The 16,300-nt window shown below is 41.0% G+C and overlaps 1 protein-coding gene and 1 non-coding gene across 3 annotated transcripts in view; one reads left to right on the top strand and one right to left on the bottom strand.

The window, feature by feature from the left end:
* Window positions 1-16,300, bottom strand: part of USP13 (ubiquitin specific peptidase 13) — a 120,809-nt gene that overhangs the window by 90,079 nt on the left and 14,430 nt on the right. For both annotated transcript variants that reach the window (XM_068546285.1, XM_068546286.1), the window contains exons 2-3: window positions 8,402-8,527; window positions 2,011-2,071 (exon numbers count right to left, since the gene is read on the bottom strand). In XM_068546285.1, coding sequence (XP_068402386.1) covers window positions 2,011-2,071; window positions 8,402-8,527 — 187 coding nt within the window. The remainder of the gene's footprint in view (window positions 1-2,010; window positions 2,072-8,401; window positions 8,528-16,300) is intronic.
* LOC137766882 (small nucleolar RNA SNORA81) lies at window positions 10,808-10,984 on the top strand. The gene has a single exon (XR_011074412.1). It is a non-coding gene; the product is annotated as a small nucleolar RNA SNORA81 (small nucleolar RNA).

The following is a 16,300-nucleotide window of genomic DNA, read 5'->3' as shown; positions in this document are numbered from 1 at the left end:
GCAGCAACAGAGACCTAACGCAGCCAAAAAATTAATTAATTAAAAAAGAAAAGAAAAGCAGCTAATTTATTTAAAAAAAAAAAAAGACACAAAGGTTAAAGGATAAGAGGTCAGCTAACTTCTTTATTCAACCAAAGAAAATAATGAAAAATAACAATGTAGGTCAAAATATTCAATTATTTCCACATTCAAGAATGCCATGCTAATGTCATTTAATTCAGAAGAAGTCAATTATCTCTAGTTGTGGAAGGGAGCTGAAGGCTTATAACCAAAACATCAGAATGCACTCAATCATTTCAGCTTTCTGGCTCATTCTAAGCTGCTCTGAGTCTAGTTGGTTAATCTGGGTTGTGGTCCAAAGCCATGACAAGCAGTGGGAAAGATTGGCCTGTGTGGAAAAACCAACTGCAGATAAGCCTCACAAAGGAAACCATGGGCTGAAAATCAAGAGCGAAGACAGCAAGGATGGGCCCAGTGCAGGGTAACAGAGCATCCAAATGGGAAGGAAACTCAGCTCCAAGACTGTTTCCAATGACTTTGCTTGTCAAGTAATTAATGTGTCTTTTTATTACAGAAAAAGAATTTAACTACAGATAAGCAAAAAAAAGAAAACTAAAATCACCTCAATTTCACCACCAAGAAAGAGTTACTATTAACAATTTGGAGAGTACATTTTGTCAGACTCTACTAGACTCTCAGTTATATATGTATATGAGTATGTGTGTACACACATACATATATATACACATACATATACGTATGTGTACGTACATACAGATATACACACATATAGATACACATACACATACAAATATGTATATGTGTGTATAAATTTTCTTTACCAAATGAAATTACAATATGCAAACAATTTTGAAATTATTTCCAAAAAATAATCTTAGGCATTTAGAGATATAAACTTGCTTGGTCAAAAATTATCAAACCACTTTTTCTCCTGGGAAAACCATATCAGAAGTTTAATATGAAATATGATCACTTTGCTGTACAGTAGAAACTAACACAATATTGTAGAGCAACTATATGGCAATAAAAATTAATTAAATAAAAAAAGAAATATGATCATGAGTACATGATATAGAAGCCAGTATGTATTTGCATGAGCAAAACTGGCTCTTCTGAATGAGGGAAACAGAAGAGCACTATTAAGCAAACACCACAGTGATCACTGTTACAGGCAAGATCCACTAATGGATGATAAAATTAGTAGGCAAAACTTTAAGGAAAAACAAGTATTAGTATAGTCTCCAAGTATCACTCCCAAAATATTTATTAATTATACTGTAATCTCATAGTGGAGAAACCCAGCAGACACTACCTGACAAAGCAATCAAGGTTAACATCACCAGTGTGAAGACAGCTCAGCTCCATGTGCCCCCTGATATCAGGCCCTGAGAAGGGCCCATCACCTGTGTGGTATTCTTGCCAAAAATGCACTTCCTCAGGCTTATCATGAAGTAACATGATAAACCCAAATTGAGGTACAGTCCACAAAACAACTGGCCAGCACTCTTCAAAAGTGTCACAATTATTAAAGACAAAAAAAGTCTGAGGAACTATCACAGATTACACAGGATTAAGGAAACATGACAACCAAATACAACATGGGATCCTGGAACAACAAAAAAAAATGACATTAGTAGAAAAAAATAGTGAAATACAAATGAAGTCTGTAGTTTGGCTAATATTAAAAAAAGAAAAACTATCTCTTCTTTAAAGGCAGTGAAAAAGGAGGCTAGAAACAGAATTACAATTTCTCTCCAGTCACTATCAGCATAATTGCTTCAAAACACTAACCCAACAAGAGTGCTGTAAACATTCTTCACCACCAGGTAAACACAAAGTGGAGACAGATCATCTCGAGTTAAATTGGTTCCTCTCATCCTTAAATTGTAGAGCAATAAACAACCTATGATTCCAAATCAAACATGCACATGCACACACATACACACACACAGAAAATCCAGGCACACTATTGATAACTATTTACATTACCTAAAAAAATCTTGGAATTCCTCCTTTTGGGTAAAGCTCCACCAGATGCCCCTCTTACCTTCTGAAAAGAGAACAAGAGATTGTTAAAATTCAGCCTATGCAACAGATGATTGGGGGTGGGGGTAAAATCTCAGAGGTTCCTAGTTTTTATAAAAGGCCAAGAGAAAATATTCAACCCGGACTAGAGATTCCAGGGTAAACAGGAACTTGACCCAGGTCCACGAAGGTAGGTGAAGGGCAATGCTACTGTTCTACCTGATTATGTGTTCACCAAATTATCAAGAAAGCAGCTCTGGAAAGGGAAGTGAAACCAGGGTCAAGGTGAAGTGGACACTTCAACTTCAAATCAGCACAGGCTCCCAAGAGGTTGGAGCCCATGCCCTGACTGGAGCTACTCTGAAGAAATGGTAGCTCCAGGAGGGAGGCTCTTGTTCCCCTGCTACCCACTGGGCCCCCTGTGCTTGGTCCTAGGTGTGCACAACTACTACTGTTGAAAGAGTTCATAAATATTAATAAAGAGTCACTGATATTCTGGTCATAATAAGCCTCAATCTAACTGCCCTAAACAGTTTTGGAGCCCCAGCTGATGGCTGTTTGCCATCCTAAGCTCCATGTATTCTCTACCTCTGGTGGAAGTCCCCAGCAGCAATGAAATAAACGTCTACCAAGTGGTTATGCAAAAGAAGTCATTCATTACCCTTCTGATACTTGCACAAGAAATTTTACTCTCAAATAGGACTATTAAAATGTTTGTTTCAATGGCCAAAACTCTTATTTCCACACTGCGTGTTCTTCCTGTTATTAGAAAAGAGCACGTTTCTAACACACCACAGTGTGGGTCAAATCCCAGCATCTTTTCAAGCAGCCACATGTTATCGCAGCACCAAGGTCCTGCTGCTGCTTTAGTTTGCCCTCCTATCAGTCTTAAGTCTCCTTTCCCACATTTTATTATTCCGCATTGAAAGTGGACTCATCTTTGTGATTCTCACAATAAGTTTTTACAGCTTCTACTTTAAGTTTATAGTTCGCATCTCAGGAATACAAAATTATTGAACCCTTTAGCTCAAAATCATGTCTCTCCAAATACTAATGCCACATTCGTGTCACCGCTCTTAGAATCCGTCTCCTCCAAGATCTCAAAGCCTCTGTTCCTCTCCCCTCCACTTGCCTGCCTCAAAAAAGGATGAGATAAAACCTGCACCAAAGGCATATTTAACCATCCACATTTACCAATCCTGGAGGTCACTTGCAATCTCTCTATGGAAGTTTACGGCATCCTTTCACTTGTTCCAACCTCAATGTCCCCTCCACTCCTGCGTGACAGTGAGGGGAGAAAGGAGACAAGGAGCTGCAGGGAGACCTGCTGGACCATGAGGCTCTCCCCAGATGAGACAGTCACACCTCAGACTCGGATTAGATCCACTTCCTTTCAGGAAAAAAAACCCCACAACTACCAGGTCTTCCTTCAAAAGACCATCATCTCCGTCCCTGCATCAGTCACCACTAGAAATTGACAGGGTTTGAGAAACTGGAACTCCTCAGTCAGCAGACGTGACTGTCAGACTCTGTGCTGGAGCTCAGGCTGCAAAGTGAGTGAAGACACGCTCCAACCCCTGAGGAGCTCACCAGCAATAGGAGGGGAACATGATGCAAACAAAGAGCACAGAACGGATTCTGGTGAGTGTTAAGAGAGGTGAGGATCATATCATAAGGAAGAAATGATAGTTCTTCTGGGGATGGAGGGGATGGGCAGGGCTGGTGAGGTAAGAAGAGCAGCAGTCCTGGCATATAGCAGCTGCTCTGTAAATATGTGTTGGTTGGTTGGATGGATGGATGGATGGATGGATGATGAATGGATGGTGGATGGATGGATGGATGGATGGATGGATGGATGGATGGATGGATGGACAGATGGATGGATAATGGATGGGTGGTTGGATGATGGATAGATATATGGATACACTGACCACAGGGACTACAACAGGTAAAAAAGGAATGGGGGGTAGAAGTAGGGCATCCCCCCAAAAAGATAACAGCACGTACAAAGGCCTGAAATCATGATGTGTTCCAGAAAGGAGAAGTGGTTTGCTATGTCTAGAGCACAGAGCTGGTGGAATAAGAGGGAGGGTTAGAAAGGTTCCAGGGGTCAGATCATGGGAGGCCTTGTAATCACATGCAAAAGAGTTTGGACTTCATCCTGCAACAAAGAGAAAAACATACGAGATTTAATAAGCTTCAGCATGTCACAGATGCATAGGTATATGCACTTGAAAAGATCGCTCTGGGTGCAGCATGCAGACTGGGTGGGATTGAAGGCGGCAAGTATGAAGGAAGGAAGATTAGTCAGGAAGCTACAGCACTAGCCCTTTTAAGGCATAATGAGCACTCAGACAAGAACAGGAGGGATGAAGAGGACAGGACGGACTTCCAAGCTGTTTGGGAGGCCCAGATAACTGGACTTGGTCACCAACCTGCCATGGAATGAAAGCAGAATCCAAAGGAGGTCTAAGTCTCTAGAATTCAAGCCGTCTTGAACTCTAGAGGGTGTAGTGAAGATGGTGAAAACAGAAAAGCTTTAAAGCTTTCATTGAAGGATGGGGTGACTGAAGGAGGACTCAAATTACAGTTCTGTGTTGTGCTCTTTTTTAAGGTGGGAGAAGAAATCCAGAAGAGGGAGATGTTGGAGGTGTAAGAGGGAGTGGAGTTAATGAAGGTTCCGAGGCAGGAGGAAAGGGACCACAAGGACAGAAAGAACACAGCTTCTCTCTGAGATGTGTGGAAACATGTGAGGTGTGCTGAGATGGGAGGAAACGAAAGTGGAACCACTGTGGATGAGTTCCCAGGAGGTGAGGCAGGAGCTCAGGGAATTCCTGTCCAGGGGTCCCTGTTTCCTCTGGAAAGTATAAGTCCGATCGTTTTCTGAGAATAACAGGTAAAGTCTTGCAGAAAGCATCCGAAGTTTGGAGTGGGAGGGGGAACAGGCTAGATTTGCTGGGCAGTGAGAGGGCCCAGCAGAAGGGAGAAGGCCAGGAATTTGACATGGTCCCAAGCCCCATGGCAGTGTGTGCGGGATCCCTAGCGGTGCATCCATGGAAGCAGAGGATGATACTGATGATGGACTGGCTGGGGTTCTGAAGGACAGTAAGGAGGCCAGACAAAAGGAGGGTCAGTTGAGGGTACTGGTGATAGGAGAATGTTTAAAGTCATGGATCCTGAGAAGCGGGTGAAACAGATCAAAATAGAAATAAATGAGTGAAAGAGCTAAAATGAGAGAGGGTTGTGGTCAGAGAGTGAAATATTTAACTTAAAATTTCAGAGGCAGAGCTAACTGCATTCTGTAATTCTGCCGCTAGCTTTGCGACCCTGAGCAAGTTATTTCAAGTCTCTGGGCCTCAGCTTCATTTTTTTCCCCTCAGTTTCCTAAAACTTCATCACTTTACACTAAGACAGATGATACAAAGCAAACTTTATCAGAATTGTTATGTCCCACCTAACAGGAGTAGTGAATGTAAATCATATAGTATTAGGCCAAGGTTAGATTACTGTAAAGCTAATCATTCAGTTTATAACCTATCTGACCTGCTGGTCTTTCTTCCTCCTCTTCCTCCTGTTCTCCCCACTGTCCAATTTGGGGATCTCTCCTTTGTCCAGAACTTAAACAGAGAACATATTAGGTAGGCTGGGGTGAGAGATCAGATGAACTTCAAATCAGCGTTGACTATACAGAAGATCCAAGATAGTCTACAAACTATTAGGACTAAAGTGAAAATTGAACAGTATTGCTAAATATAAAATCAATATTTGAAAATTAATAATATCTCCAAACGACATGGATAACTAATTAAAATACATGAAAAGATAAAAAAGCAGTAACAATAGTTACAAAAATTATAGGGTACCTTTAAAAAATCTAACAAAAATAAAAGCTCCTTTACTGAAAATTACAAAATATTTTTGAAGGACATAAAAGAGACCTGAATCAATAGAGAGGTATGCCATGTTGAACAGTCATCCAGTTAATATTTATGAAGCACCTACTATGTGCTGGGCACTACTGAGTGCTGAGGACACAGAGGTGAACAAAACAGACCAGACTCCCTGCCCTCATGGAGCTTAGACAATGATATAGACTAGAGATCAGTCTACAAATTCAATGTGATCGCTATCAAAATCTCAACAGGATTTTTTTTAACTAGATGAACTGATTCCAAAATCCATATAGAAAAATAAACATCCAAATCCAGGAAATTTCTAGGAAAAAAATGAACATGGAAAAAGTGCTTGCACTCCTAGATATCAAGACTTGAGGCACCAACACAGAGACAGACAAATAAGAGCAACAAAATAGAACTGAGAACCCCCAAGCAGACCCAAGTGTGAATGGCAAGTTAAAATATTTGTTTTAAATGTCACTATAAATCATCGGAAAAGGTTGCACTCCTCCAGTAATAGTGGGACAACTGGTCATCAATACGGGGGGGAAGAAGCAGATTCCCACACTTGACGCAATTATAAAAATAGATTATAGGGACTTCCCTGGTGGCGCAGTGGTTAAGAATCCACCTGCCAGTGCAGGGGACACGGGTTCGAGCCCTGGTCCGGGAAGATCCCACATGCCGCGGAGCAACTAAGCCCGTGCGCCACAACTACTGAGCCTGTGCTCTAGAGCCCATGAGCCACAACTACTGAGCCCACGTGCCACAACTACTGAAGCCCATGCGCCTAGAGCCCGTGCTCTGCAACAAGAGAAGCCACTGCAATGAGAAGCCCGCACACCACAACGAAGAGCTGCTCCCACTCACCGCAACTAGAGAAAGCCCACGCGCAGCAACGAAGACACAATGCAGCCAAAAATAAATAAATAAATAAATTTAAAAAAAAAAAAAGATTATAGATGAATTAAAGACCTAAAATGTTAAAACATTAAAACATTCACAGTCTCTCTTTCTCTCCCTCTCTCTCTCTCTCTCACACACACACACACACACACACACACACACACTTCTTTAAAAAAAAGTATTAGAAGAAATATCTTTATGACCTTGAGTTGGGAAACAATTTCTTAGACAAGCTACAAAAAGCACAACTCATAAAAGGTTAATAAATCTAAATAGATGAAAATTCAAAACTTCTGTTCTACAATATAATTCATAAATGAAGTAAAAAGACAAGCCACAGACCACAAGAAAATTTTGTACATAACACAAATTTTTGGTATCCAGAATGTAAAAAGAACTAATCAAACTTTTAAGAAAAAGATAAACCCATGGAGAAATAGGCCAAAAATATAATATGCAAGTCAGAGAAAAGAAAAGGAAACTGGCTAATAAATGGATGAAAAGACCTTCAACCCTCACAGGAGGAAATGCCGAATATTTAGATGCCACTTTACAACCGTTCCATTGGCAAAAAGCAGAAGTCTGACCAAGCATTGGTGAGGGTGCGGGGAAACACTCATAATCAAGGCAGATTGGAGTGTACACTGGTGCAACCACTCCAGGGAGGAATTTAGCAATAACCAGTAAAAATGAAGGTAAGCATACCCATGAGCCAACACTGCCACTTCTAGATACATTTCTGAAAGAATTCTTGCACATGTTCCCCCAAGAGAAACGTATAAAATTGTTAATTGGTACATAGTTTGTAGAAGCAAAAAAAAAAAAAATGGAAACAATCTAAATGTTTTCATCAATGGGAGAACAGAATAATAAATGACCAGGTACTCATAAGATGGAACACCAAACAACTATTGAAATGAATTAAGTACATCCGGATGCATCGAAACATGGATAGATTCTGTTGAAGGGGATAGCTCTAGGCAGAATTAGAGGTAGCAGTATGATAATATTTACCTATAACTTTAAAACACATAAAGTCATACTATATATTATTCATGAATACCCACAACTAAATAAAATATAATGACAGGCATGGGAATGAGAAACAGCAAATTCACAACAGAGGTTACTTCTGCAGACGGAGGAGACCAAAAGGGACTTGAACTTTTAGGAAAGCTCTTTCTCTCACTAAAAAAAAAAAAAAAATCTGAAGCAAAAATATCCAAATATTTTTTTTTTATTTCTGATTTTTCTATCCATGAGTGTTTCTGGCATTATTTTCTGTACTTTTTGACTTGATTTTTTTTTCCATCAGCAACCCATGTCTTTCTTAACAACTCCGATCAGAGGCTTAGAGGAAGAGAAACATAAAACTCGTTAAGTTAAGGTTTGGGAAGTCTATGAATTTCTGCCAACAGTGTTAGTTTTGTTTCCTATCATCCAAGAGAATGAGAAGTTACGTGGGCATAGTAAAATCTCCATGTGATGAACCCCACTAAAACAACGTTACGGGGAAGATGTCAAGGCCAGTTCTCCCAAAGTGTGCACCTCACCTCACGCACGTGTCTCTTCAGGTACATGTAGACACTCTGTCCAGTTTTTCGAAAATGTCTTTCCACATGCTCCCTTCCAAAGGCCAAAAATGTATTCATGCATACATAGAGTCCACCTTCAGAATTCTAGAAGAAAGAGACAGGTTACATTAGTCAAGTAGTCTAGACACAGAAAAAGGGAAGGGGAAGGAAGGCAAACGATGACAAACAATGAACACAAAGCCTGGCAAAAGGCCACCTGGCCATCATAGTCATCTCCAGTGACCTCCGAGGCTCACAGTCACCCAGAGGCAGCTCCCGCCACAACCCTGGGTTCCCGGTGCTCCCAGACAGCTGAGCACGGTCTCACAGGCACGGAGATCCTCAGAGGCCTTGGGAAATAAACATGCCTGCCTGACTCTCCAAACTGGGGTTAGGGACAATCACGGATAGAAGAATGTTGGCAACTGATCCAACGACCGTCACTTCATAAACTAATGTTATTTTTTTACTTTTATTGAGGTATAGTTGAGTTACAATGTTGTGTTAATTTCTGCTGTACAGCAAAGTGATTCAGGGCTTCCCTGGTGGCGCAGTGGTTAAGAATCCGCCTGCCAATGCAGGGGACACGGGTTCGAGCCCTGGTCCGGGAAGATCCCACATGCTGCAGAGCAACTAAGCCGGTGCACCACAAATACTGAGCCTGCGCTCTAGAGCCCGCAAGCCACAGCTACTGAAGCCTGCATGTCACAACTACTGAAGCCTACATGCCACAACTACTGAAGCCCACGCACCTAGAGCCTGTGCTCCGCAACAAGAGGAGCCACCGCAATGAGAAGCCCGCGCACCACAACAAAGAGTAGCCCCCGCTCGCCGCAACTAGAGAAAGCCCATGCGCAGCAACGAAGACCCAACACAGCCAAAAAAAATGACATCACTAGAATAAAATTAGAAAAGTTCTTCAACTAGGGGCAACACATTACATTCACCTGATCAACAGATTAGATAAAGATTTTTTAAATAAACATATTCTTTTGCATAGTCATAATCCTTAAGAAAAAAATATTGTATCATTATAATGGTCGGCTATTCATTAAGCCCATTAAATTGAGCATCCCATAGTGTGATTTAAATAAAAAAAGAACAACACTTCCATTCTCTTCCAACAAAATGCAATTCGATCAAAAAGAATTCAAACCAGAAGATATAATGGGGGAAATAAGAGATTTGTAAGCAGAGGTCCTAAACTGCCACTACTTAGCTCTGTTGCCTAAACAGGTTGCCAGATAGTCTCTGAGCTTCAGTATTTTCCTCAGTAAACATGGTTTTAGCAATAATTCCCACTTCACAAGGTTTCGTGAAGTTCAAAGGTGATGAAACACCCTCCATGCTATAAATTATTACATAAACATCGTAATTATTTATTACGAGCTAAAAGGTCTGTGTGCTACATGTATCTCCTATTATCACAATTATTTTATAATTGGGGGGCAGAGCAGAAGGAAGAAAAAAGTGAGCCTGACAGCCACACAGGCTGGCGATAACAAATATTAATCTGTCAGAAAATGTAGCAGGCAACTAGTGGGAGAAGCAAGAAATTAGCAAGCAGCAGAAGAAAAACGTTCAAGCATAGCATTTTTCTGAAGAAAAATACAGAATAGCTATATGATGCAAGAGTATATAATCTCTAAAATAACCATACAATCTTTGCTAATTTCATTGCCAAGAATTTTTTACTTATTAGGGAATTTGATAAAAATTTAATATGCCAAACATTCAATCTCAAATCTCTGGAGTCACTTGATATTGTCACAAAGTCCATAATCAAAGAAAAAAATGCTTTGGCACTCATAGATGACCCCACATCGCGAAGGATTCTATTACAAACATCCAAGGGCATCTTCCATCCCACATATGGGCTGGCCTCTGAAACAGCAATATGCCCCTCTCTAGAGGCTCTGAGATGGAAGCACTACTCAGGGGACTTCCCAGAAGTTCTAAAAATTCAAGGCACACTGAGACAGAAAAACCCTTTAAAAGCTACCCCATATAGAACAAAACACCCCAGTCTAATGATCTACACTTCCTTCCCTCTTGCCTCATTATTGTCTAAATATTGGTCCTATAAGACACTTTCTTTCACATACAAAATCAATACTCCATGCCACGTGCTCTGAGTGGCTTCTCTCACTAACGATGACAAGTCTGTGCTGACACATCTCAACCAGATTCCTTTGTGACCAAAGCACAGAGACTGGTTTATAGCCTGGGATCAGAGCTAAGCTAATTGACTCTTAAGAGTTTTCAAATCCTCACCCTCATCCTCTCATAGACCACCCACACCCCCACTAAGATCACTGCCCCCAGAAAGCACTATAAAGCACTTGCCTTCATGTGGCCAATAGTGCAGCCAAGAAATCAGGAAGGACCTTCTTGTATAAGTACTGCTAAAACTGCAGAAACCAAGGATCACATCTTGGTTTTTGTAATAATGCTAGCAGAGTACACACAGGAAAAGTAACTGCACTAGATGGTAAAGACGGGGATGGACCACCTCTTTCTTAATATCCAGTGTCTTTTGTCTTAAGATTTGGTGTGATATGTCTTTAGAAAAAAACAAAAATTTTAAAAATGTTTTAAAAAAAGAAACCAGGCAGGTTAGAGAACCGTACAAATCGACAGTGAAATGTAGCTCAAAGAATAAGAGGGCAGAATATATACTAATACGTTTTTCAAGTAATAGTGGTAGAGTGTTTACTAAAATAGATTACAATAAAATTCTCATATATTGGTCTAATTTTTTAACAAACGGTAGCATAAGAACGGAGATTCCAAAAATATATTCATTCTATGATAATTGCTTAATATACGTCAAACCACAAGATACACAAAAATAAGGCGGGGGTGGGGTGGTGGTAGAAATCACTAATAAAAGTTACTGGGAGAGTTACACAGCAGTATAGAAGGAAATTAATCTAGATCCACATCTTACACCAAACACTATAACGAGGTCCAGATAGATCCAGGAGAAAAGCATCTAAAAAACTAGAAAAAAGAGCAGAATAGCATATTTATCCTACTTGTGAAGGTGAAAATAATTTCTGGCCAAGAAAATATATAATATCAAAAGAGATGGAGTAGTTGAGTATAAAAATGTAAACACTAAAGAACAAGTTTTGCATTACAAAATATAAGGAAACAAACAGAAAACCAACAATAACAGAATGGGGAAAGATGTAAAGTATAATGAAGAAAAGCTTATATCCAAACCATGTAAAAAGTGATAAAATTATTGATACAAGATGTCAACATTCAGGTTCAACTTGGTAAAAGCTCACTCTTGTTTTTTTAAAGATCGTTTAGTTTTAACTGTAAGAAATACTAAAATCAAATCATCATCACTACCTCCTGAAGTAAGCAATTAAAACAATCTTGAGGCAATTATTCACCTACTAAACTAGCAAAAAGTATTAATATTACACAGCCGGAAGCCACGGAGAAAACCTGTATATCTACTCCCACAATATAAATCGGTTCCACCCTTCTAGAGAGCAATAAAACTGTGACCTTTGACACAGTATTTCTCCTTTGAGTATGACCTTAGGAACCCAACAGTAAGAGAGAGGAAAAATAACTAACTTGTACAAAAATATTCACAGATGAACTATTTATAATAGGAAAAAGTAGCAATGACCCCAAATAGAGGAACTAAGAACTTGAGACATATAAACATAACAAATACTGTAACATTGTTTAAAATGACAAATGTATGAATTGTGTGTAATTGCGTACGGAAAATATGTATAGAATTGTGTATAATGTACATACAAAAATAATGTTCATGGAAAAAGAACACATACTGATGACAAGGAAGAAAAGGGAGAGGGGAAGGGAGGCTGTACGCTGACAAAAACCTGAAATGAAACTGGAACAGATCAACGGTTTTATATTTATTTAAGTTCTTGATTTGGGGGCCCTCAGCCTCGCCTCCCATTGTCTTTGTGCTTGGTCTAGAGTGGTGTTTCTCATACTACTGTCATGAAGGACCAGGTTGTTTCGTTTTGTTTTGTATTTTGTTTTGCTTCTATTCATTAAGGAAAGATACATGGTCCTGGTGGTCCCACTGCACGTGGCTAGTTCTCAGCTCCAGCCAGGTGTGAACTTACATGTGTAAGCACCGCAAAACCCAAATGGGTCTATATCCTGTTCAAACAAACTAATCCACTGCTGATGCACTTGGATGTGGCTTCAATGTCAAGTTGCTATAGAAATTTCTAAGCACCTACTCTCAATGTTTGTGCTTATCTCATGGCACCAGTCAGCTGACCACACTTCAAGCAGCCCTGGTCTAGAGCTAGGTGAACTGCCCAGTTCTGAGAGTCTCACTGTCAGGAAAGCATCTCTTCAAGGACCCCCGGGGACACCAGGCCAGGCCTCAAGCCTTCAGAGCAGCCCATGTCAAAACCAGCTGCACATGTCACCGCCTGCACATCTGCAGACACTGCCCAGGTCCCACACCCATCTGTCGACCTGCCAGCCTCTGCCCGCGACCGATTCCCACATCCCTCTGCTCGTCCCCCCGTGCTGATGGTCCTTAACACCAAACCCACTTTCATTTCACAACTGTTAGCATCTTGTTCATTGAAATCTGCAGCTGTGAGAAACCCAAGCTTCCTTCATTCAGAAGCTGAGCCATGCATTCATTTGCTCCTTGAGGGCAGGAAAATTGTATCACATTCATTACTGAATTGCAAAAACAGTACCTGAACAGTGCAGAGCAGGACTGGACAAACATGGAAGAGCAAGTTTTGTGTAGTTATCTGTCATTTAGTTACACAGTTTAGTCTCTCTCTCTCAAACCGGTCCTCAGTGCCCTCCCGATCTGGATTTAAAATACATTGCGCAGCACAGGCTCGATTTAAACTCTTTGGCATAACTAAACAATGCGAATCATCAAAAGAGAACCGATGGCCAGGCATAGAAAAACAGACTGAGGCACCAGCAGGAATACTCACTTTTCAGGTTTGTTTGGCTAAAGTCATGCTCTTGGCAACATGGACGCCAGAAATGCACTGTCCCAGCTCTCCTGCCTTCCATAACCAAGCCAGCCTCACATGGTTCTTCAAGACAGCAATGCTGTCTCCACAACCCCTTCCCACCACGGACCCTATCTGGCTCCTACTTCCAGAGGCCACCCAGCCCAGAATGACCAGTGTGTGCTTCTCTGCATATGGTCTTAGCTAAAGAAGATTCTAATTATCATTCACATGATGCACTGAACAGAAACATGACCAAGATGCAAGACTTGATTTAGAAACCTGAAATTACAAGGAAGTCAAGAAATACCACTCAGGGCTTCTCCAAGGCTCCATAACAATTCCCTCTGTCAACTTCTCCCACCCCGCGATCAATCCCTAAAAGAGAAGAGCAGCATTAGAAGCCCATGCATTGTTTAAACCTAGTCTTCAATGCATTTCAATACAGATACAAGAGATACAGAGCCATTCACTTATTACTTTATGTTGGATGACCCTGCATGCTATTCAGAAGTAACATTAAGGACAAAGTCACCTTGTTTTACACTGCTTGCCATTTAAAAGAATATTAAAACACTGGCGAATATAAAGGTCAAGGTTACAACATGTTTCAGAGGAGCAAGTGAACAGTCATTTTAAATAAAAATACACCACACTGTCAATCAGTAGGTGTTTGAAGAACTTTGTTTACGACAGTGTGTTCTTGGAGACCAGCCTCCGCTGGAAGACAGGAAGGGAGAGGGAGCCTGTGTGAGCCGCGCACTCAGGAAACAGCATCCTGCGTAACCCTTGTTTGTATAACATCAGAACAGTGTGGAAAACGAGCGGTCACTGCCTCAAAGAGAAACATGATGCAGGTAGATGTAGTCACAACAAATCCACGACACACACACCCGTACACAAAAGGGGAGACAAAAGGGACAAGAACGCAGTATTTCCTATAACATTGATTATTTAAAAAAAAAAAAAAAGGAGAGAAAAGAAATGAACTAAAATAACTGCTTATAATAGTGAAAAGAACTAACCCCCATGCTCAAGAACAGATTTGCTTAGTAATTTACGGTACATCCATGAAACATAACACTTTTTCAGCCATTTAAAATTGACTTGGGATGAGTATTTACTAATAGGAAAAACTGTACATAGTATTTTTGAGTGAAAAAAGCAAGTAACAAAAGAGTGTGTACGATGTAATATACATAACACGTACACGCTCCACGGCACAGGATGTCATAACAGCTTTGGGAAATAAGGTGTGATTTTTTTTTTTTCCTTCACATAGTCTTTTGGCATTTTCTAATTTTTCTTTAGGAACATGGATTCACTTTTTAATAATAAAAACAATAACATTTTTCTTAACTGAATGTATTTAGAATCCAAAAATATATGTGGAATAGAACAGGCAGTCATTCAAATGTTTCCTTTTCTTAAACCAAGCTTTCCCTAGGCTTTCACAACTTCACAGCTTTAAGGGTCTGGATATTACCGCTACTCCAAGTAAAAGTGTGGTTTGAAATAACTAAGAGATTATCTCGAAATGAGTAGCTAAGGAAACGTGGGAACACACAAGTAAAAGAGAGGTGATTAGGAAGGCAGACAAGAATGTGATTACAACTGAGAAAAATGAAGCTAATCAAGGACACTGTACCCTAGTCGGATGCCATCCAAGTTTACAGGCGGGGGTGGCCTGTGCGGAGTCTGGAAAATAAGCTATGAGAGAGAATGAGGCTGTGATGTCTTCTCCGGGGGCAAGAGAAGGGGGGCTGGGGGATGTGGGGCAGGAAGTTTATTCAGCAGAGAGACAAGCAAGCTTGGTGTCCTGATAACATTTACATCCTAGCAAGGAGAGACAGGAAATAAACAGAAAGAGACATAAAAGATAATTTCCGGCAGAGATAAGAGTGATAGAGGAGCCTGAGGGTGGAGACCAGGGAGTTGGGGTCTTGATACAGCGTGATGGGGGTGGAGCATGGGGCGCTCTCCGGGAGGGCGAGATCTCAGGATGAGGGACCAGGCAAGCAAAGGGGAAAGAGAACCCTCTCTAGATGAAAAAGCACGTACAAAAGCCACAACTCCAGGAAAAGCCTGGCTATGTCCTCAAAAGACAGAAAGAAACTCAGGGTGCTGGAGTCGAGGGAGAGGGAGGAGAGGTCTGCAGAGGCAGGAGACGAGCAGGATGCAAAACCACTGGATGGTTCCCAGATGAGAAGCGCCACAATCTGATCTACATCTTTAAAGAGCATTCTGGGACTTCCCTGGTGGCGCAGTGGTTAAGAATCCGCCTGTCAGTGCAGGGGACAGGGGTTAGAGCCCTGGTCCGGAAAGATCCCACATGCCGTGGAGCAACTAAGCCCGTGCGCCACAACTACTGAGCCTGAGCTCTAGAGCCCACAAGCCAGAACTACTGAAGCCCGTGTGCCTAGAGTCCGTGCTCCGCAACAAGAGAAGCCACCGCAATGAGAAGCCCTCGCACTGCAACGAAGAGTAGCCTCCGCTTGCCCCAACTAGAGAAAAGCCTGCATGCAGTAACGAAGACCCAATGCAGCCAAAAATAAATAAATAAATAAATTTATTAAAAAAAAAAAAAAAGTAGAAGATCACTCTGGCAACAGGGAGAGAATTATGGGGAGAGGATCCAGAGACTACATGGTTCCAAGGCTACTGTAAAGTCTAGACCCACGCTGCCCAATACAGTAGCCACTAGGCATATGTGAATGTTTCAATCTAAATTAATTTAAATTAGGTTAAATAAAAAATTCAGTTTCTTGATCGCACTGGCCACATTTCAAGAGCGCAGTACACAGTCACATGTGGCTAGGGATACCATACTGGGCAGTGCAGATATGGAACAATTCCATCATCCCAGAAAGTCCTTTAGACAGCC

This window comes from Eschrichtius robustus, chromosome 6 (genome assembly GCF_028021215.1).
Source record: "Eschrichtius robustus isolate mEscRob2 chromosome 6, mEscRob2.pri, whole genome shotgun sequence".
NCBI classification, from domain to species: Eukaryota; Metazoa; Chordata; class Mammalia; order Artiodactyla; family Eschrichtiidae; genus Eschrichtius; species Eschrichtius robustus.
This window is presented reverse-complemented; position numbering and strand designations above follow the sequence as displayed.